At 39.3% G+C, this 22,220-nt stretch overlaps 2 protein-coding genes and 1 non-coding gene across 3 annotated transcripts; 2 read left to right on the top strand and 1 right to left on the bottom strand.

Annotated features, from left to right (window-relative positions):
• Positions 1–4,557: 4,557 nt before the first annotated feature.
• LOC113065201 (tripartite motif-containing protein 16-like) lies at positions 4,558–8,358 on the top strand. Its single transcript, XM_026236455.1, has 5 exons — positions 4,558–4,661; positions 4,794–5,069; positions 5,334–5,396; positions 7,336–7,377; positions 7,597–8,358. The coding sequence occupies exons 2-5, from the start codon at positions 4,811–4,813 to the stop codon at positions 8,106–8,108; spliced, it is 876 nt and encodes a 291-aa protein (XP_026092240.1). The 5' UTR covers positions 4,558–4,661; positions 4,794–4,810; the 3' UTR covers positions 8,109–8,358.
• A 9,778-nt stretch (positions 8,359–18,136) lies between these two features.
• On the top strand, positions 18,137–18,208 carry trnag-ucc (transfer RNA glycine (anticodon UCC)). The gene has a single exon. It is a non-coding gene; the product is annotated as a tRNA-Gly (tRNA).
• Positions 18,209–18,347: 139 nt separating this feature from the next.
• Positions 18,348–21,961, bottom strand: LOC113064581 (interferon-induced protein 44-like; the record flags this gene model as incomplete). Its single annotated transcript, XM_026235432.1, has 8 exons — positions 18,348–18,872; positions 18,951–19,051; positions 19,216–19,387; positions 20,512–20,670; positions 20,834–21,032; positions 21,112–21,166; positions 21,247–21,407; positions 21,870–21,961. Coding segments are annotated over 8 exons (1,107 nt in total), but the record flags the coding sequence as incomplete, so codon positions are not given.
• Positions 21,962–22,220: the final 259 nt, after the last annotated feature.

The following is a 22,220-nucleotide window of genomic DNA, read 5'->3' as shown; positions in this document are numbered from 1 at the left end:
TTAAAAGAGATGGTCTTCATCCCTCCTGGGGTGGCGCCACTCTTCTGTCTAGAAATATGGCAAATAGTCTTAGTGTTTATACTTGACTAACTGGGGCCCAGGTCAGGAAGCAGACAGACTGGCTAAACCGACCGTCTGCTAGCTGCCTCCAGTCACAGAAGTCAGTTAATTCTCAGCACATACTCAGCTCAGACTCTTTCACCTAGATATCACACTATAGAGACTGTGTCTGTTCCCCGAACTAGAAAATACAAAAAACGTCCAAACCAAGTTAAGATTAACAATTTAATTGAGGTTCAACAAATAAAAAACAAATGCAATATGGGTAAACAAATGATAAAGCTTGGCTTATTGAATATCAGATTCCTTCTACGAAAACACTTTTTGTAAATAATATGATCACTGATCATAATATAGATGTGCTCTGTTTGACAGAAACCTGGCTAAAACCTGATGATTACATTATTTAAAATGAGTCCCCCCAAGATTACTGTTATAAACATGAGCCGCGTCTAAAAGGAAAAGGGGGAGGTGTTGCTTCAATTTATAACAACGTTTTCAGGATTTCTCAGAGGGCAGGCTTCAAGTATAACTCGTTTGAAGTAATGGTGCTTCATATAACATTATCCAGAGAAACAAATGTTAATGATAAATCCCCTGTTATGTTTGTACTGGCTACTGTATACAGGCCACCAGGGCACCATACAGACTTTATTAAAGAGTTTGGTGATTTTACATCCGAGTTGATAAAGTTTTAATAGTTGGTGAATTTAATATCTATGTTGATAATGAAAAAGATGCATTGGGATCAGCATTTATAGACATTCTGAACTCTATCTGGGTTAGACAACACGTTTCAGGTTTCAGAATTCATGGAATTGATGTTGATGGTGTTGAAATTATGCAGCCAAGTGAAGAGATCTCAGATCATTATTTAGTTCTGTGCAAACTTCATAAAGCCAAAATTTTTAATTCTACTTCTTGTTACAAGTATGGAAGAACCATCACTTCTACCACAAAATACTGCTTTTTAAGTTGTCTTCCTGATTTATACAAATTAGCATTAGCATATTAGCATATCCAACACCTCAGAACAACTTGATGATCTAACAGAAAATATGGACTCTCTCTTTTCTAGCACTTTAAATTCAGTTGCTCCTTTACGCTTAAGGAAGGTTAAGAAAAACAGTTTGACACCATGGTATAATGAGCATACTCGCAACCTAAAGAGAGCAGCCCGAAAAATGGAGCACAGCTGGAGGAAAACAAAACTAGAGGTATTTCGTATTGCTTGGTGGGAAAGTAACCTATCCTACAGAAAAGCATTATAAACTGCTAGATCCGATTACTTCTCTTCTCTTTTAGAAGTAAACAAACACAACCCCAGGTATTTATTTAATACAGTGGCTAAATTAACGAAAATAAAGCCTCAACAAGTGTTGACATTTCCCAACATTTCCAACTACTTTACTTCTAAAATCGATACTATTAGAGATTAAATTGCAACCACTCAGCCGTCAGCTACAGTATCGCATCAGACCCTGAGGAACGGTTCCACACATTCTCTACTAAAGGAGGGGAAGAATTGTATAAACTTGTTAAATCATCTAAACCAACAACATGTATGTTAGACCCTATACCATCTAAGCTCCTAAAAGAGGTGCTTCCAGAAGTGATAGATCCTCTTTTGACTATTATTAATTCCTCATTGTCATTAGGATATGTCCCCAAAACCTTCAAACTGGCTGTTATTAAGCCTCTCAAAACAACCAAAACTTGACCCCAAATAACTAGTTAATTATAGACCAATTTCGAATCTCCCTTTTCTGTCCAAGATACTAGAAAAGGTGGTATCCTCACAATTATATTCTTTCTTAGAGAAAAATGGTATATGTGAGGATTTCCAGTCAAGATTTAGACCGTATCATAGTACTGAGACTGCTCTCCTTAGAGTTACAAATGATCTTCTCTTATCATCTGATCGTGGGTGTATCTCTCTATTAGTTTTATTGGATCTTAGTTCTGCATTTGACACAATTGGCCCCAACATTCTTTTGCATAGACTTGAACACCTTTTTGGCATTAATGGAAGTGTATTAGCATGGTTTAATTCGTACATATATGACCGCCATCAGTTCGTAGCAGTGAAATGAAGATGTATCATATCGATCACAAGTGCAGTATGGAGTACCTCAAGGCTCAGTACTAGGGCCGCTACTCTTCATGCTTTATATGTTACCCTTGGGAGATATCATCAGGAAACATGGTGAGAGCTTTCACTTTTATGCTGATGATACTCAGCTTTATATTTCTTCGTGGCCCGGTGAAACACACCAATTTGAAAAACGAATGGAATGCATAGTCGATATAAAAAACTGGATGACAAGTAATTTCTTACTGCTAAATTCTGAAAAAACAGAGGTGTTAATTATAGGACCTAAAAACTCTGCATGTAATAACCTAGAACACTGTCTAAGACTTGATGGTTGCTCTGCCAATTCTTCATCATCAGTTAGGAACCTAGGTGTGCTGTTTGATCACAATCTTTCCTTAGAAAGCCACATTTGTAGCATTTGTAAAACTGCATTTTCCATCTCAAAAATATATCTAAATTACGGCCTATGCTCTCAATGTCAAATGCAGAAATGTTAATCCATGCATTTATGACCTCAAGTTTTGATTATTGTAATGCTTTATTATAGCTAGTCAAAAATGCTGCAGCAAGAGTTCTTACTATAACCAGGAAGTATGACCATATTAGCCTGGCCCTGTCAACACTGCACTGGCTCCCTATCAAACATCGTACAGATTTTAAAATATTGCTTATTACTTATAAAGCCCTGAATGGTTTAGCACCTCAGTATTTGAATGAGCTCCTTTTACATTATAATCCTCTCCGTCCGCTACGTTCTCAAAACTCAGGCAATTTGATAATACCTAGAATATCAAAATCAACTGCGGGTGGCAGATCCTTTTCCTATTTGGCTCCTAAACTCTGGAATAACCTACCTAACATTGTTCGGCAGGCAGACAAACTCTTGCAGTTTAAATCTAGATTAAAGAACCATCTCTTTAACCTGGCTTACACATAACATACTAATATGCTTTTAATATCCAAATCCGTTAAAGGGTTAGTTAATTTGTAGGCTGCATTAATTAGGTAAACCAGAACGAGAACACTTCCCATAACACCCGATGTACTTGCTAAATCATTAGAAGAATGGCATCTACGCTAATATTAGTCTGTTTCTCTCTTATTCCGAGGTCACCGTAGCCACAAGATCCAGTCTGTATCCAGATCAGATGGTGGATCAGCACCTAGAAAGGACCTCTACATCCCTGAAAGACAGCGGAGATGAGGACAATTAGAGCCCCAGATACAGATCCCCTGTAAAGACCTTGTCTCAGAGGAGCACCAGGACAAGACCACAGGAAACAGATGATTCTTCTGCACAATCTGACTTTGCTGCAGCCTGGAATTGAACTACTAGTTTCTGGACATCACTGAATTCAATGATGAACTGCCTTTAACTATCATTTTGCATTATTGACACACTGTTTTCCTAATGAATGTTGTTCAGTTGCTTTGAAGCAATGTATTTTACTTAAAGCGCTATATAAATAAAGGTGACTGACTTGACTTTTAGGTTCTATCTGTAGTAAAATCAGGTACAACGTAAACTACAGTACTTACTGTAAATGAGCATGTGTTATGTATTATTATTTAATCACACTATTTCAGTCAAATTAGATTTTAAACCTATTGGTACACAGAATAAAAAAAAGAAAAATTGCTCATATTCGCTTTTGTGATAAATTTATTAATGGCCAGTTTGTGTCATGTAAATGTGATTTGTCTTTAAATGGCATGTTTTTACTTACCCACATATGCATTTAAGAAATAATGAGTATTGATGTCAATATTGTTTAAATTGTAACAAAAAATATCGATATCATATTGAATTTCTTGTACTTAGAGTTCATCTCATATCTGTTTGGATAATTACAGTCCTTCCTAACAAGCTCAAAATGTTCATGTTTTATAATGTGCAAATAACACATTTGCTTTGGGCTCAACATAATTTGATCTTTGATTTGCCTGCAGTCAGTGAACATGCATTAAAAATGGCTCTTCAAACCTACATTTTCAATCTTTTTTTTTTTTTTTCTTCACGGGTGCTGAACATTATCTCTGTGTGCTGTTTAAACTTGCACCGTGCTTTAGGCAGGTTGCCTGCTTCCCAGTTCATCACAGGCATTTAAAGTCTGTTTACACTGACACCATATCATGTTTGGGTTGTTGTTTAGGAGTACAAAGGTCACCTGGATACAAGTATAATTTACAATTAAATGTGAATTTATTAACCGTGTTAAGCTACACATCTCTTCAGCAGCTGGCATATTGCTGAACACCCATGTTATTTGCATACTATTTATTGAAAGGTGCTATTGACCAATGAGAAAAAAACACATACTGCCTCTCACGTCTAATTTGGCTTACACGTCACAATACAAAACTCTCAACCCACTTGAAAAACCAGTTTCGGTTTTCAAGAATGTTCTAGTTTCGTTTAAAGTAAAGCTTTCCCAAGGACAAGTTTTTTTGTTTAGTTTTTTTTTTTTTCCAGAGCAAGTACAGAACAAGAAAGGTTTTTTTTATGGTAAGTTAGCAAATACACAGTTCTCTAAGAATGTATCACTATAGTTTTTTTGCTCATTAATACACAAAAATGAAAGTACATACAGTTGTTTTACACAAATCAGCTTACTGTTACTGACTGCTTATTCTGCAGGAGTGAATCAGTGAGAGATGATGGCGTATGTTTCAGAGCAGCTTCTGGCTGTTCTGGATGATCTAGAAACAGAACAGTTGAAGAGGTTTAAATGGCACTTAAAGATTCAAAAGAGCCTTCCAGCTGCTGCTCTGGAGAAGGCAGACGCGCTTGACACAGTGGATCTACTGATTAAGAGCTCTGGACCAGAAGAAGCTGTGAAGATCACGGTGGACATCCTGAGGAAGATGAACCATAACAATCTGGCTAAAGAGTTAGAGAACAAACTAAATCAAGGTAATAGTTTAAAGTGAAACTGAACTTTAATGGGTCATTAATAATAATAATAATAATAATAATAATAATTTAACTAAACTAAAAAGTTGATATTTTCATATATTTGAAATATGAAAAAGGCCCTTTAAAACTATTTTAATATAATTAATGGTTTACAAAAATAAATGAATAACTGCTGTGTATAAGCTGAAGTTCTCCTCTTGCAGATGTGTTCATGTGGTTTAATGTCACTGTATCCTTCTGATCTGTTTCTCTCTCGCACAGTTCAGACTGAGAGCAACATTGAGGATCCTGTGCTTGTTGGACACGAATCAAAACTGATGAGAGGTAAATATCAACCCAAAATTTAAGTCAGTTCTCACAGATGTGGCCTTTAAGAATGCAAATTTTCTTTCGCACGTCATCACGGGTATATTTGGTAAAAAGTACTTGGAAAATCTGTTTGTAATACTGCCATTTATGTATCAAGGTATTTTACTATTATAATCATGTATTTGCCTGTGAAGCCTGCATGAGAATGGAACAGGAACACATACGGTGAAGTTGCACATCCACTTTTGACATTAGACAAAATATACGATGAGGCCTCTTCCTTTCACAAAACATAAATTGAGGCTTCCTGTCTGCTACTATTTATGTATGAAATGTATAGAACATGCCTTGCGGAAAAACTGTATAAAAGAATGTGTAGTCACAGATTCTTTAGATTCTCTGCGAAGTGTCTCGGCTTCATTATCTCTGATAATATATTCTCTCTTCTGACATCAAGACCTCAAGACTTTGAAAGTGATTTCTCACAGAAACAACAACAATCAGCAATTCTTTACAGGCACAATAAGAAATGCAACATAACATAACTGATATTATAATAAAAACAAAGTCAATTGGGGAAGTCGTGGCCTAATGGTTAGAGGGTTTGGTTAGAGGGTTAGACTCCCAATCGAAGGGTTGTGAGTTCTAGTCTCAGGCCGGATGGAATTGTGGGTGGGGGGAGTGCATGAACAGTTCTCTCTCCACCTTCAATACCACGACTTAGGTGCCCTCGAGCAAGGCATCGAACCCCCAACTGCTCCCCGGGCGCCGCAGCATAAATGGCTGCCCACTGCTCCGGGTGTGTGCTCACAGTGTGTGTGTGTGTTCACTGCTCTGTGTGTGTGCATTTCGGATGGGTTAAATGCAGAGCACAAATTCTGAGTATGGGTCACCATACTTGGCTGAATGTCACTTCACTTTCACTTTCAAAGTTGTGAGGCTGACATTGTCAAGTTGCAATTGCAAAAATACCACTAAAATAATAAGCTAAAAAAATATTTTAATAATGACCAATAAAAATTAAAAAAAGATTATCGTGAGTTCTAGGCACCTAGAAAATTGTGCTGTTTGTATAGAGTAAATAAATCAAAAGAAATAACAGGGGCTCTGCTTTTAACCCTTAAATACCTATAAAATATAATATCTGTTTTCCAATTTAATATAAGTAAAAAGCGTATAGAGTCGCTAGCGACACAAGGTAAGAAATAGATTAAGTATATTTTACCTGTTCAACAATTAAATATCTAATGACTCCATAAGTGCACTTCACCTTTATTCCTCAAGGCTACGATGACTGATACGCGATGATTATGATATAATCGTCACTGTCATTTGATGGGGGATGTTGTGAAATAATCTGCCAGCAATCAAAATATTGTTTCTGGAGGCACTGAACAATTATAGTTTTGAGCATATGGTTGAGATTGTGAATATGATCCAGATGCTGAATGTACTGGGAAAAGCGCTCTGATGATGACAGCGATGCTAAAGTAATCTGCTGTAATTAAACCCTTACAACTTTCCAAATATAATGAAATATGCTTTATTTTATTCTTTCGTAATTTTTATTTTTATTCTTTTGCATGTTATGGGCAGGGTTCCGTGTATATATTACAACTGCCCATGCATAAAAGTAATCCATATAACTTCAGTAATTTAACCCAAGTCTTCTGAAGCAATGGGATTTGTATGATGGACAGAATGAAACCTCAGTAATATTCTCTTATATCAAATCACATCTTTAATCAGTTCAGGTATACAGTAATGATTTGGGCTCCATAAACAGCAGAGCCATTTTTTCAAAATATCCTTTCTCTGTTGGAGAATTTTTATTGTGCTTTCATAAATGGTATATTTATGTAGAACATCACATTAGAGATGTATTGGGAATGAGTGCAGGGTTAATTTTCTCTTGCCATGAGATTAAACTCTGTTCATGTCTTGATTTCCACAGAAAACAACAGTGTTCCAAGGATCAGGGACGACTTCCTACAATGTAAGTCAGAAAGAAAACAATCAGTAAGACTCACTTGGTTGTCTTCTTGTTCTGCCTGTGAAGATTAAAGAAAACATGACAAGAGTTTTAACTGATGCAGTAAATTATGATCGCCTGGGATTCCTGGTAATCTGGTGCTACACTGAACATGAGTTCAGCTGCATGAAATGATCGAACACATTCGTAATTCCTGATTCTGATGTGTTTGATCTCCATCAGATTCCCATCAGTTCACTCTGGATCCAAACACTGTGAATAAACGCCTACGTCTGTCTGAGAGCAACAGAGTGATAACACACACAGACACAGAGCAGCTGTATCCTGATCATCCAGACAGATTTGATGATTGGGAGCAGGTGTTGTGTAGAGAGAGTGTGTCTGGACGCTGTTACTGGGAGACTGAATGGAGTGGACGTGTGTATATATCAGTCTCATATAAGAGCATCAACAGGAAGGGAGTCGTTGAGTGTGTGTTTGGACGTAATGATCAGTCCTGGAGTTTGTACTGCTCTCCCTCCAGTTACTCACTCAGACACAATAACATAGAAACTAAACTCCATGTAAAGTCCATCAGCAGGAGAATAGGAGTGTATGTGGATCACAGAGCAGGAACTCTGTCCTTCTACAGCGTCTCTGACACTATGAGCCTCATCCACACAGTCCAGACCACATTCACTCAGCCACTCTATCCTGGGTTTACTGTTTATAAAGGATCAGTGAAACTGTGTTGATGAATCGCTATAGATTACACAGTCTCTTCTTTTCTCTTAATGACATTAATACTGCAGCTGAACCTCTGTCACTGAAACAACATGTCAGAATTAATGTGTGTAATAAATCTCCATTCTTTATTCATTCATTATTAGAAGAGTATCTATTGAACCAATAAGTTGTGTCAGTAACACCTTCAGGAAACCAAGCTTTTACACAAAATTGTAATTTTCCAATTCATGGGTAACACATGTAAACAGAATACATAAATAAATCAATAAAAAAGTTGTTTTATTTAGTAAAATGTTCTTGTATTTCTGTTCATATTTACATCTTTCTTAAGTTTCCTTTTAAGCTTAATTACTCACTCTTATTTTTTCCTTAGTTAATTATTGTTGTCACCTGTTGTCTCTTTTAGTTCCCCTTTTTGCTTTTTGTTTTTCAGTTCTTTCACGAGTTCACCCTTGCATCTAATCTGAAGGCAAATAGTAGGCATATTTTGGCGTGCCGTCCTGGGGTAGGGATACGGGCCCGGAGCATAGCCCGAACCCAAATAACTCCCCCATCCCTAATTTGGGATAAATAGATTAGAAGTGAGGAGTTGGGGTGGAGGAGGGATGCTGAAAAACTTTTGTGGGACAGGAGGTAGGAAGACAGGATATATATATATATATATACATTTGTGTGCTAGTTAAGATGATTAGCTAAACGAGATGCACCTGTGCCAAATTGGATGATTATCTGATCAGGCTCCTCCCAAACTTTGTTAATAAAACCACATTTCACGAGTTCACCCTTACATCTAATCTGAAGGCGAATAGTAGGCATATTTTGGCGTGCTGTCCTGGGGGAGGGGTCCATGCCCGGAGCATAGCCTGAACCCAAATAACTCCCCAAAAGAAGCTTAAAGGGCATAGGACAGCAGCCATAGAGCAAAATTTAGTTGCCCCCCAAAATATGCGTATTGGGAAGAAAAATGCAGAGTGACCGGGAGAGCCCGTGCAGTGTTCGACGAGAGCTGCGGCTCGCAATGTCTTACCGGCGAGCCCTCAGTGCCGCTTATGAGAGGAGCACGATGCCGTATATCAAAAAATGAGGGACTCTTGCTGCCTCCGAAGGGAGCTGCGGCTCTGCTGCAATGGAAGGGAGAGTCCTTCTTGCGGCTGAGTACGAGGCACGGTTTGTTGCATCTGATGGAGGGCTGCGACTGAAGGGAGCCAGCGGCTGTACCCCATCGGGAGGGAGATCCCTGGCCGCCATCTAGTATGCAACATAACTTGGACGGGTGGTTCACACTGCGACCGAAGGGAGCTGTGGGTCTGCTGCACCGGAAGAGGAGCCCTAGTCCGATGCTGAGAAGGCAAAGAAAAGCAACTGTTGGAGGGACTCCCGCCGCATCCGAAGGGAGCTGCGGCTCTGCTGCACCTGAAGGGAGAGCCACGTCAGATGCTGAATAGGCAATGAGATTCGATCCGCGGTTTGGTGCATCGGATGAAGGGCTCCTAATGCAACCAAAGGGAGCCAGCGGCTGTACCCCATCTGGAGGGAGATCCCTATCCACCGTTGAGCATGCAACATAACTCAAATGGGGGGTTCACACTGCGACCGAAGGGAGCTGTGGGTCTGCTGAACCGGAAGAGGAGCCCTAGTCCGATGCTGAGAAGGCAAAGAAACACGACTGTTGGAGGGACTCCCGCCGCATCCAAAGGCTCTGCTGCACCAGAAGGGGGAGTCCCCCATTGGCACGTTTTTTCACCTCGGAGGGTTCTCCCAGCCTCCGTAGGGTGTTCGCAACCCTGCAGCGGGAGTGCTGCTCCTGAGGGGAGAGCCCTGATTGACGCTAACTGGAATACGACTGTTGGAGGGACCCTTGCTGCATCCGAAGACTTGCTCTGCTGCACCGGAAAGGCGAGTCCCCCTTGCGATGCGAGGCATGGCTTGATGCAACTGATGGAGGGCTCTCACTGCGACCGAAGGGAGCCAGCAGCTCTATTCCACCGGGAGGGAGAACCCTGTCTGCCCTTGAGCATTTTTTTTTTAATGTCTGATGAACAACAACCGAGGGCCTCTATCGGATTATGTGAGAGGCCCCTTTTGAGCTGCTTACGTTTAGGGCTGAAACAATTCTAATTCCTCGAGTAACTCGATTACAAAAAAATGATGTAGGCAAATTCCTCTGCCTCGAAGCCTTTTTAAATTTATTCTAAATATCACATCATGTTCTTTCGCAATGATTATTATTATTATTTTTTAAATGTGACAACGCATTTTTTGTTGGCGGAAGGAGACAATCGCTGCATCCGAAATCGCGTACTGCAAGGAGTCAGCAGTGTTTTGATTTGAGGGCGTAAAGAGAACGTCGTGGCATGTGTCCATTGCAAGATAGAGCTGGCAAGATAGAGACTAGGGCCCTACAATTACCGCGATGCAGAAAATGTGCAGGGAATCGCGGAATCAAGTCATAAAAACAGAATTTACAGTTGAACGCGGAATGGCACAGAACTTGCCAATCATTCATTTTTTTAATTTTTTTTATTGAATTAATCAAAATAGGTAATTGCACTTACATCAAATTCACGATGTGGACTAATATCTCTAAATATTAAGCCAGAACAGTCTATTTAAATGTAAATCCTGCATGTTCTGTGTGTCTCTGTTAATGAATGGAGCAGAAGCGCGACTTCCTTTATCACACACACTGAAGCGCGCGCGACGCTCGCTGTAATTTCTGCGTCTACTGTCTCACTAAATAAGGACTTGAACACATGAACAACATCTCCAGAACTGCTCTGACAGTCAGTTCATGAGCATTTGATCATTTGATTTAAGTAAAACTAGCATCACATCACAAACACAGAACTGAAAAGGTACGTCAACCCATCAAAATAAAAGTCTGGTGTCCTGACATTTTATCCTACCCGTCAGATTTACTGTGCATGCGCACATCAATATAATTAAGCAAAAACACATTTTATAGATAGGGCATGTTAGGAGAGTTAGCTATGGTAGATAAGGAGTTTTAGTGAAGGGATGGACTGGCGTTAGAAGGGTTGGCTGAAGAGGGTCCGGTGTGTGTGTTTTTTTATTTATTTTATTTATTTTTTATAAAATAAGGCAACCTTATGCTAATGGCTGCTACGTGAGCTGGTTAGAAGTAACAGGATGGAAATACTGGGATGTGCAGGCCCGTGTTGCAAGTAAAAGTAGCTTCGTGCTTGCTTCGGCTGCTGTAGTTGTTGGCTGATTTGAAAATTGTTCAAACCTTGCGTGAATTAATACAATCCTGTTGGAAAAGCATCTTTTCCTCTTGTTTTGGCCTTCAGGCCCTTTTAAACGGCCTCCAGAGCAGATAAATTTGGGATGCTGTTTAACTCTTGTAATATGGACTGTGGAAAGAGAGGCTTTTGAAACGATGTAGCATGTTTCATTTTTTTAAACCATTGTACCAACAGACATGTCTATAGCAGAAACGTTAATTGCAGTAATGTGATATTCAAATTCAAGCCGTTTCTAAAGATATTTACTTTGCATGATTTTCATATTACAGTCCTAAAAAGACAATACAAAATGTACTCACACTTGCTGTTCTGCAGCCAAACACGTGGCAGTAGCGTTTTTTCCTTGAATGATTAGCATTTTAATTGAGTGGTCAGACTCATATGTTCATATATTGGTCTATATATTCGCGTTCATAAATCGGGGATTAAATGTGGAATTATGTTTTGTATGCTAAATATGTAAACAATCATATGTGCACAGTACCTATAACTGGGCTTTACATTTTGCAAGATTGACATGCTAAATGGCTAACTGACCCGGTTTACTCTCATTAATTTTATTAAAATAAGATATGTAAAATGTTCATTGCGTTTACGAACGACATGTATCCATTTAATCAACTCGACATGTATAACAATATAGACATATGAAACTCGCTCATTGTGGATGACAACTCTGGAAAATTCTTCATAAATGAGTGTAAACTGAGAACGATTAATTCGCCTAAAAGATTTATATAAAAAAAAAAAAAAGATTCTTTCACGAACGACATATCACTACAACGCACGGTCTTCGCCGCTAGTGGAGGCAGCATCGAACTGCGCCACGGCTGAAAAAGCGAGAGAGGCTTGCTGCGGAGAGAACTGGAGCACAGCTGCGATCCAGCATTATAAGAGAGTCCCGGTCCTGGAGGGACAATCGTGTTGTCGAGTGAGGCGAGCTCGGGTGGTTGGTGTTCAGCGGATAGATATCTTCGTCGGAAGGAAGATTGGGCCTGTGATAAGATGACAGACAGAGCGAACCAAATATTGACAAACCGTCCATGCCGAAAAACTGTTGTGGGACAGGAGGTATGAAGACTGGATATATATATGCTTGTTTGCTAGTTAAGATGATTAGCTAAACGAGATGCACCTGTGCCAAATGGGATGATTATCTGATCGTGCTCCTCCCGAACTTTGTTAATAAAACCACATTTGTCAGTTAAGTAGTAACCATTGTTACATTTTCTGTGTAGTCTTGTGAATATTCTTTGTGATTTATCATGCATCTTTTCAGTAACAGCATTTACATGACAGATGAACCAACCTAAATCTTAAACAAGAGATTTGAGTTTTGCTGAGATCATCAGAGATTCAGACATCTCATCTGGAGCGGGTTGGAACGACAGCCTTGACCAGATGTTGCTGTTGGGGGAGGATCACTGTCCATGTGCTGAGTTTGCAGATTATACCCTATGATTGTGTGGATCCTCTCTTACCATGGGAGTCATTGATGATGATGACAACAACACCTTCTCTGACTCCTTGGGCCATTTTCCATCTCCAGCAGCCATCATTCTGCTCACTAAAGACAGGACTCGTCATCCCTGTCTGGAGTGTCCTAGAGAGCATGAGAGATCCTCCATTGTGAACCTGACTTCAACACCTGAGCCAATGCCCACCATAACATTTAGAATGTGGAATGCTACCAGGTCTACACTCAGTAGTGTCTAATGTTATCCTACTCAGAATATGTGCCATTCCACAGCTAAAATAATTTAGTTCAAAATCAGCCAAAAACTCAAGAAAAAAATATGTTTTTGGCCAAAAGGAGAGTGTGAAAGGATGTGGAAAAAGTATGAATATTTTACACTGACTGAACTGCTGTGAAGAGAGAGATGAACACCAAGCCGAGCCAGATAATGACTCATTCACGAGTCAAGAATCGGTTGCATCGGTTTTCGGATCACCAGTAGTTCTTTTTCTGACAGTTCAATTCAATAAACCGGTTGAAGAAAGCGGTTCACCGGTTCTTTTGCGCTCGACATAATGGCATCATTGGCGATGACTGGAAGCCTTCGGTTTACCTGGCCTCATAACATTAGCATAGAATCAGTTCAGAATCAATCACCAAAATAATCAGTTCGGTTCAGACGCTCTTTGTGTCGGTCTGCTTCACGCTGAATCACACATGCACAGTATCATCAGCTCCTCGGTTCTCGAATCGGACGCGTCCGACAGAAACGGTTCTTGACTCAAGAACGAGTCATTATCTGGCTCGACTTGGTGTTCATCTTCAGTTCTCTCTTCACAGCAGTTCAGTCAGTGTACTGTTTGAGTCAATGAATATATTGGTGTATTGGATATTGGTTTGTTTGAACTCAGAGGGAGTGTCAGCCACATTAAAATAGTTAACAGCTTAAGTCATTTGTGGATTAATGCGTATTGGAGACGCGAACTGTTTCAAACAATTTAGTTTGATTTGGTGAACTGGTTGGAAAAGATCCGGTTACATCGAATGATTCGCTTGCGAACCGGATATCACAAACTGCTATGTTTTGAAGAAAGAACATTATTTAAAACAATAGCTTATTGCACTTTGGATATTCCAATAAATATGGAGAATCCAAAGAAACTGGACAATAAGAAAGAAGATGCTCAAGAAACGAGACTGTCATTATCGTACCCGCTGCCATGGTTCCGTGAAGAAAATGAAAAAGGATTTCTCAGAGTTCAGGAATTGACTGATGCCTGAGTAAGTTCACATAATCCTAGGAGAAAATGGGTAATGAGCTACAATCAATAAATCTGAGACTTTTTGATGTAGAAACAAAGCAGTTGGAGACGGATTAAGCGAGGGGCGAGTGGTTTTTCTTTTGGATTAACATTTCTCAATTCTGTCAAGGGAATGTTGATTTTTTTTGTTGAATTGTTTACTAAAATACAGCATCACAGTCCCGCCCACAGCTAAGATTTAAAAAAATCTGTATCTAAAGAGTTTTAGAGCATGTGTGAGGATAACCAGCTACGGCTGAACTCATAAGCATACAACATATCATTTTGAGTGAAAAAAATAATAGAAAATCCCAAAAAAGTCAAAGGTACAAGACAGTGTACATATTTTAATTTCGAGCGCAGGAACTACTCATCCCATAAACCACCGCGCCTAACTGAATTCGACTGAAGCCACAACCGCGAACGAGCCTTTTGAGCGACTTCAAATATGATGACGGCTGCTCGCGCAAACTTTTTCCTCCAGTGAATTTGATTTTTTATAGTGAATGTGCAGTAATAGCAGTTCTTTCATTATTAATCGTGTAAATAAATAGTGTTATATATGTATTGTGTATTGATTTTTATATTTATCATCGTGTATTTTATATTGTGTGCGTGTGAAAGTGGTTAACGATAACGTCAGCAACATGGTGCAGTGCTTTGTACCTGACTGCAATCACCGCTCAGTCATCAACATGTCGTTGCCATTACACAAATGTTCAGTAAATGCACAAAAAGGTATGCTTAGGCTAAATATTGTTTTGACAGTGGGTTTATAAAATGCTTGATATGACTCATACCGTATGAAGGCTACAGTAGCCTTGCTAAAGTGGACGATAATGCTAACGTTACCAATCTCCCTGCAAAACTCTCATGGCAGCCAAGGAGCACATGATTGCCAGATCGCTAATGATGATGAACCGACCTCTATCTTTGACCATTCATTGATTGCCTTATTTGTGACTTGAAGTTATGCCCAAAGTAATCGTGGTGTAACTAATTTTAGTAGCTGATGTAGTTACAAACTACTGTAAGTAGTAGTTACTAAGCCTCTAGTGTCGACTTTTAGATATAAATTACACAGAGCTGATGCAACCTCGTGCTGGTATGCTAACGTTAGCTACAGCAATGATCATCATCAAATAAAAAAAAACATTTATAATCCTCTGCGATCACGACGATGTTTGACGATGTTTGACGATGTTTGACAATGTCGTTGGTGGAACGTAAGAATGTCGTTGGTGGAACGTAAGAAGGCTGCCGAACGACTCTTGCTAGAGAGGAAGTAGTATGACTCAAGTGACTTGAAGGCTTTCAGTTCCTGTGAAGTGTATTCGAATACTGTATGCACGAGATAGTTGTAAATATGCGGATAAGTTACAGCTGGCAATAAGGACGGATCTTTACTTAAGGCTATTGGGTCTATTTGATATGGGTCCACACCAATCAAGCTTATCTTCTCTTTATATCGACGAGATGGAGCCATTAGGCTACTACTCCCCTCAACTACAATCAGCAAGTGGCTAGGGGCAGGACAGATGTTATGTCATGTTATGGCCGCTGTTAGCTACTTCCGGTGTTTGCGAATAAGCCCTATATAATGTTAGCTGGAATTTCAATAGGTCAAATCAAAGACGTAAAAGAAAAAAAGTAATTGTTGTTAGAGTATAAATAATATCTGTAAAATGCTAAAGCTCAAAGTTCACTGCCAAGCGAGATATTTGATTTAACAGAATTCGCCTACAAAAAACGACCCGTTTGGACTACAGCCCTCTAGTTCCTGCAGGAATGACGTCACTAAAACAGTTTTTTTGACTAACCACCGCCCACATGAATTCACAAACAGGGGGCGTGGCCTTGTTGCGCTCCGACGGAGAAGAAGGAAGAGCTGTTTGTGTTTGTCGCCATGTCGTCGAAACGCTGTTATTTTCATCTCTGAGTCCAATCACCTTTGTTTGGGCTTCCCAGGGACGCTGTACTTGGAGACTAATGGTTACAATTTATTTTTAACTCGGTTCCCGAAAATTATAATGCACATGTAAAACTATGTGCAGCTCATTTTGCTGAGGACAGCTTCCTCAATCTCAATCAGTTTAATGCCGGATTCGCACAAAGATTATTCTTGAAAGATGGAGCAGTTTCCTCTTTGTCTGGAGAAGGCGTTGTTTATGGACCACAACTGGTAAGTGTATTTTATTATTTAAGTTGGTGCGTTTAACAGTTTCTGTAACTTATTACACAAAGGGCAACGCTGTTTAGCTTTGTGAACTAGATGTTAGGGCTGTGCAAAAAAACAAATTTTTGTGACAGTGAAAACAGCGGTATACAGATAGGTGAATTGTGTGAAAAATACTGTGTTTTTTTACACGCGAAACATGAACACGTTATATTGCACATTGTAAACACAATCAAAGCTACAAAAAAGCGGGACCTTTAACAGGAAGTCATCTATGGAGGGGTATAAGAAACAAATTTAATGAAATACACTAGTTTAGGGTCAGTATGATTTTAAACATCTACACATTCAACATTTATGAATCAGAAATGTTTTTTGAGCAGCAAATCAGTATATTATAATGATTTCTGAAGATCATGTGACACTGAAGGCTGGAGGAATATCACTTTGATTAATAAATTAACTTTTGAGTAGTTCACGTTTATTGTAGTTTTTTTTTTTGATGATGATGATGATGATGCTTCAGCTTTTTGTTTCTCCAGCTAGAAGTTAAATTGACTTTGTCTGTGGCAGCAGGGAAGATTTCCTTTTTCACAGTCATGTTCCTGTCATGAGATGGATAGAATCACATCTTCATATGTTCAAATAAGACTAATGGCTCACAAAAGTTTACAACAAACTACTTTCCCTCACATGGCTTTGCAGGCAGAGCTAAATGTGCGCCACCATGGGTCGCTCTCCTCTGTGCATGTCAAATTCTGGTCCATGTGTTTCTGAAGAGCAGAAAGCTATGGATTTACAACCAAATCATGAGTCTCTTGTGCTTGTTCACTCACAGTTCAGTAATTTACAAGAGTGACAACTGCATTCTACGCAGTAAGTACAGAACCGAACTAGTTGTTAATGATGTATTTAAATGCAGTCATATGTAAAATCTTAGTTTCTGTATGTGCGGTGCAAGAAATCAAAAGGTACATTCTGACTCAGTGTTGCCATACCTTAAAAAAATACAAATGTGTTATCTTGGAAATAAGCCAAATAGCAAAACACAGTGACTGAAAAACAAAGCCCAAAGGTGCTTAATGAGTGTTGCTTTTAATAAGAAGACATGGGGAACTTTCACTTCCAAACATGAAAACATGATGGCGCTGTTGATAGCTAAAATCAACGAACATAAATAGGTTTTGGTCACCGTAATATTACTTTGGTTCAAAATAGTGAGATCAAAGACGCATGATGCCAAATGCTATGGTTAGCAAGGTAACAATCATGTCAGTTTCCAGAGCTATTTCTAGTGATAATGTAGGCGGGATACACTCCCATATTTAATGCATTTGTCACTCCAGAAACCTTACAGTGTGTACATGGCCATAGTCTCCTGGCAGACACATGGAATAACCAGATGTGAGATGAGGTCAGCTGGAACTGTGTTTAGTGTGTAAAAATAAATCTGACCTGTGCAAAATCACATGTCACGTCCTCACCAGCTTCTTAACACCAAGCTTTTATCTTCTCTTCAAACTCCTGTAAAATGAACAGAACTGGAAGTGACACACGGTGAAATAATCAGTTCACGACGAATAATTTAATAAAAAGGGAAGGTTGTAGGTGAATTCATGACGGGATCAAACAGCTAACGTTAGTCCAGATACACCTACTGCAGCGGAGTTGTGTGTGATAGTTGATAGTTTTCACTGTTCAACCTGACAAACAAACCTCTTGTAAAACATTGGACGAACACCCCAAACATCTGCATGCAAAAACATATTTCTAATTCAACAATTGCGTGTTTCTTTTACGTGTTTCATATTACGCTAGTACGTACTATGGTAAGCACGCGTTGGTGGTATAGTGGTGAGCATAGCTGCCTTCCAAGCAGTTGACCCGGGTTCGATTCCCGGCCAACGCAGAAACCTTTTGGTGTTTTGAGCAACTTTGGACGATCATTAGGCTATAACGTTTTAATAATCGTCTTAATTCTAGGTTAATAGGACATTTCACACTACAGCTATAAGGACAACGACAGAGAAAAACAATACCGTTCTTTCAGAGCAATTTTATTGTATTTTTTTTTTATGGCTGATGAACGAGAACAGATGCGGAATAAAGCGTTGCATTGATGTTAACGTATTACATTATTACAACGTTATTCCTGTGGGTTTGAGCAAAGAAATAGCGAAATGTATTAATAGCAAAACTTTAGTCAAACTTCAGTGATAATTAATGGAGAGAGTTTAACATCACAAATACTGTTATAAAAAGTAAAAGCTGTTTTATAAAAATTCAAATCACCACCAATATTTTAGCAAATAAATACAAGCTTTGGCCTCAACATGTCACTGGAACAGAACTGGGGTGAACTCTTTTTTAGGCATTTTTCAAATGTGAGTTTGTACTGTCATGCTTTAATCGCTGCTGTCCTGAAAGTACAGATTCACATATTGTAAGATATGATCAACGGCTTTGAGCAGGAGAATGTCAGTGTTTTCGTCCAGATCCAGCGCGGAGCAGTAGTTCTTCACCGGGACGATGTAGGACGTGGCCATTCCCAGCAGCTCTCCGGCCTTCACCATCTAGACGGGTCAGGAGAGACACCGTGAATCAGGAGCCGTGAATCACGAGAACAGGACCAATCATCACACATCACATACCGCCTGCTGAACAGCCTGGCTCCTGTAAACCCTGGTGATGTCACTTCTGCTGGCGCTGCACACCTGGTCCACATGGGTCAGTACGGCCACCTGGTGCACCCCTGCAATTCAGAAGATATGAACCATGACTTAAGAAGCACTGAAGACCGTTCACGCCAAAAACAGCCAACAGCACTGTGTTTATTATGAGCCCGTTTCCACTGTGAGAAGGCTTTCTCTGGAAGCTAATGTTGCACGCATGAGTCATTCCTCAAACACAGCTCACCTAAGTTGCTGATGTGCTCTCTTAACTGCTGGAAGGTTGCGCCAAAGCTTTTGGCGTATGAGCCGACCCTCGAGCCGTCTATCACGAACACCACACAGTGCACTTTCTCATTTGTGCTCGGTTTCCTTACGAAGCCCGCAGTCTCTGCTCCAATCGGCTGCTCAGGACTGAACTGTGTAAAGACGAGGTTTTACAGTAATAACGGTACGGTTAACTACACAGTCTGTCAACAGAGTTATGAGACGAGATCAGTCTAAAATACTTGTAATTTTAATATAAAAAGAATGTCATGTTCTACGGTAGGGTAAAAATGTTAACTGATAACTATATTATACGAAAAATCAAATCACATTTCAAAACTTAGTGAAATTTTTGTAAATGTAGTATTACAGCATTAATTTACCCAAGAAAATAAATGCAATTTCTACTCTCTAGAATTTGTAACACTTATGTTTATTCTGTCGAAACAGGAATTAAATAGTTACTTGGTATTTATTTATTAGTATTATTATTAGTTATGGTCACTGATATGTGCTATGTTACATTTAATGTTACTTCATGTGTTTTCAGATTGGGTTGAGTGTGTTTTCTGTTCACACTGACGGAATTTAAAAGCCTTTGCTTTCTTGCTCAGAAATCGAGATTCACTGCAGTTTTGTTTTCTCTTAATTTATTTTCTAAATATTAATAAAAAAAATAAGTGTTTATCTCAGATAAGCTTTTAACTTAACAAAACCTAAATATTTTCCAGATACTATTTTAACAACTGATAATATAAAAGACAATTATTTAAATGTAGAACATTTATTATTATTATTTTTTTTTTTTTGTAATATTATTACATTTTATATTTTTCTCCCAGCTGCCTTTATATTTTAACAAGAGAGTCCTTGCCAAAGCAATCAACATATTTTGAGGTCTAATTTAGTTTATGTTTCTTATAATTTAAATGTCATAGTCATAAAGATATCTTTTATTTGTGCCATCTGTGTACAGAGCAGATTTAAATATGTAAAGAAGGTTGGAATATTAATATTATAAAGTTTAATAACATATACATTCATGAACTATAAATTCACCCCGAAGATAATATTTACAATATTTACAGCTATATATTGTCATCCACACCAATGGAAGACAACTTTTGTCGCCTGTCACTTTAAATCCCCAAACTCAATCAGAATAATTCAAACGTAACCATTGTTTTTAATGCTATCCTGTAAATCCTGAAGTTTTGAGACTGTTTTTACTGTGTATTTAAATGCATGGATGCCCTGTTATCCAGCTGAAGTGTACCTGGTGTCCCTCTGGAGCGTGTCCTTTAATGACAGACAGTGCATCGTGAAGAGTGAGTCCAGTGCCTTCTCCTTCACCTACACCCATCAGGTCACACAACACCAGAGCTGTGGGCTCGTCTGCTTTCTCTCCCGCTCCTCGGATGTTGTAAGAGCGAAGCTGAGAAACAGAACAAAACAAACTACTTCTTCCCATAAATAGACCGCAAAATATAGCTTGAACCTCTCAAAACACGAAGGCGAAATGACCTTCCAAAAATGCTGATCGTCAGCCTCAGATTCAGCTTGACCACAAAGCTTTTGCAAGTTCTAGTCACGTTTACCTTCTTGGTGAAGCTGGTGGAGTTTGAGGAGCCCACCATGGCCCTGTTGATGACCCGACCAGAGAAGACGGACTGGACAGAGCTGATGAAGCTGGACTTGCCAGCTCCGACCGGACCGATCAGCAGAACCCTGGCCGTGCTAACAGTCTCACCGGCCGGATGAAACGACCTGACGCTCTCCATCAGTGTCTCTCTCACGCTGAACACACAGCTGAAGTCAAGGCCACTGGCACCTGGATGTCAGAAATACTCTGTTTCATAGTGCGGGCTCTACTTACTCTGCACCCCACTTCATTCTTCTCCAGTCATTTTCCAGCAAGAATGGAAAGTCTGCTAAAGTATAAAAACCAATAGTTATGTAGTGGGCAGTGTTTATTTAAAGTAGTGGTTGTTTAAATAATTCTATACCATACCTCCAAGAGAGAACTTGGGTTCTGTCCGTTTTTTATTCTTATCGCGATCAGATTTGGTGTCTGAGGATGTGGCTAGGATAGCAAACGTGGGTACAGCAGCTGTGGTGAATTTGGTGCCTGAAGCTGGGACTGAAGAAACAAGGGGCACTGCAGATGTGGTGCTGGATTTGGTGTCCGAAGATATGTATGTACCAAAAAATGACATCCTTGATCAGAGAAGGGGATGTCTGCAGATGTGCCTGGAATCACAGTCAGTGCAACAAAAGATAGTGAGTACACACATAAACCTGCCTGCACAGAACGGAACCGAGAAGATCTGTGGTTGCACTTATCTTATAAATGTTCAGAAGTGTTACTGTACAAATGATGATTATTATTATTATTATAGCGCGTTCCAGTCAAGCGTTGAAGGAGCAGAAAAAGCGGAAACTGACAGAGTTCTGACAATAAGATTTCACCACTGACATATTAAATGAAAAGCATATATCATATATATTTATCTTTTATAGTTCAGAGTTTGAGCTGATGTTTTGTGAGGAACTTAAGTAGGCTAGGCGTTACTTAAATTAAAACAAAATAACATTAAACTTTTTTTTTTTATTTTTATCATTAACATAACTTACCTCAGTAAAGTTGTTTTTAGGGAGTCGAGATGTAAGTAGTCAGAACCGTTCAGTGGTGCATTACCAGAGTTACAGCGAGGGTTACCGTGGTATTACTGTATTTTGAGGAACATAGGGACTCGGGTAACGTTAGGTGTCTGCACATGAAATTAAAACATACAAGAACAAAGTGAAAGAGAGCCGAGCAACTAAAGTGTTTCATTACTGAGAAAGCGAAAGTATGGTGTTGTGTGGTGTGTGTTTGACATCTGGCCAGTAGAGGGCTGTCATTTCATAATGATTGAACAAGGAAAAGCCAGTATTAGTCACCAACGCAATAAAATACTAAGGAAAAAAAATATAGCATGTCTT

This window comes from Carassius auratus, chromosome 47 (genome assembly GCF_003368295.1).
Source record: "Carassius auratus strain Wakin chromosome 47, ASM336829v1, whole genome shotgun sequence".
NCBI classification, from domain to species: Eukaryota; Metazoa; Chordata; class Actinopteri; order Cypriniformes; family Cyprinidae; genus Carassius; species Carassius auratus.
Note: the sequence above shows the minus strand (reverse complement) of the source record. Positions and strands in the feature narration are given on the sequence as shown.

Coding starts and splice junctions, on each gene's coding strand:
- LOC113065201 (XM_026236455.1), top strand. CDS start 4,811: ATGATGGCGTATGTTTCAGAGCAGCTTCTGGCTGTTCTGGATGATCTA. Junction 5,070..5,333: donor AGAGAACAAACTAAATCAAG/GTAATAGTTTAA, acceptor TCTCTCGCACAG/TTCAGACTGAGAGCAACATT. Junction 5,397..7,335: donor CGAATCAAAACTGATGAGAG/GTAAATATCAAC, acceptor TGATTTCCACAG/AAAACAACAGTGTTCCAAGG.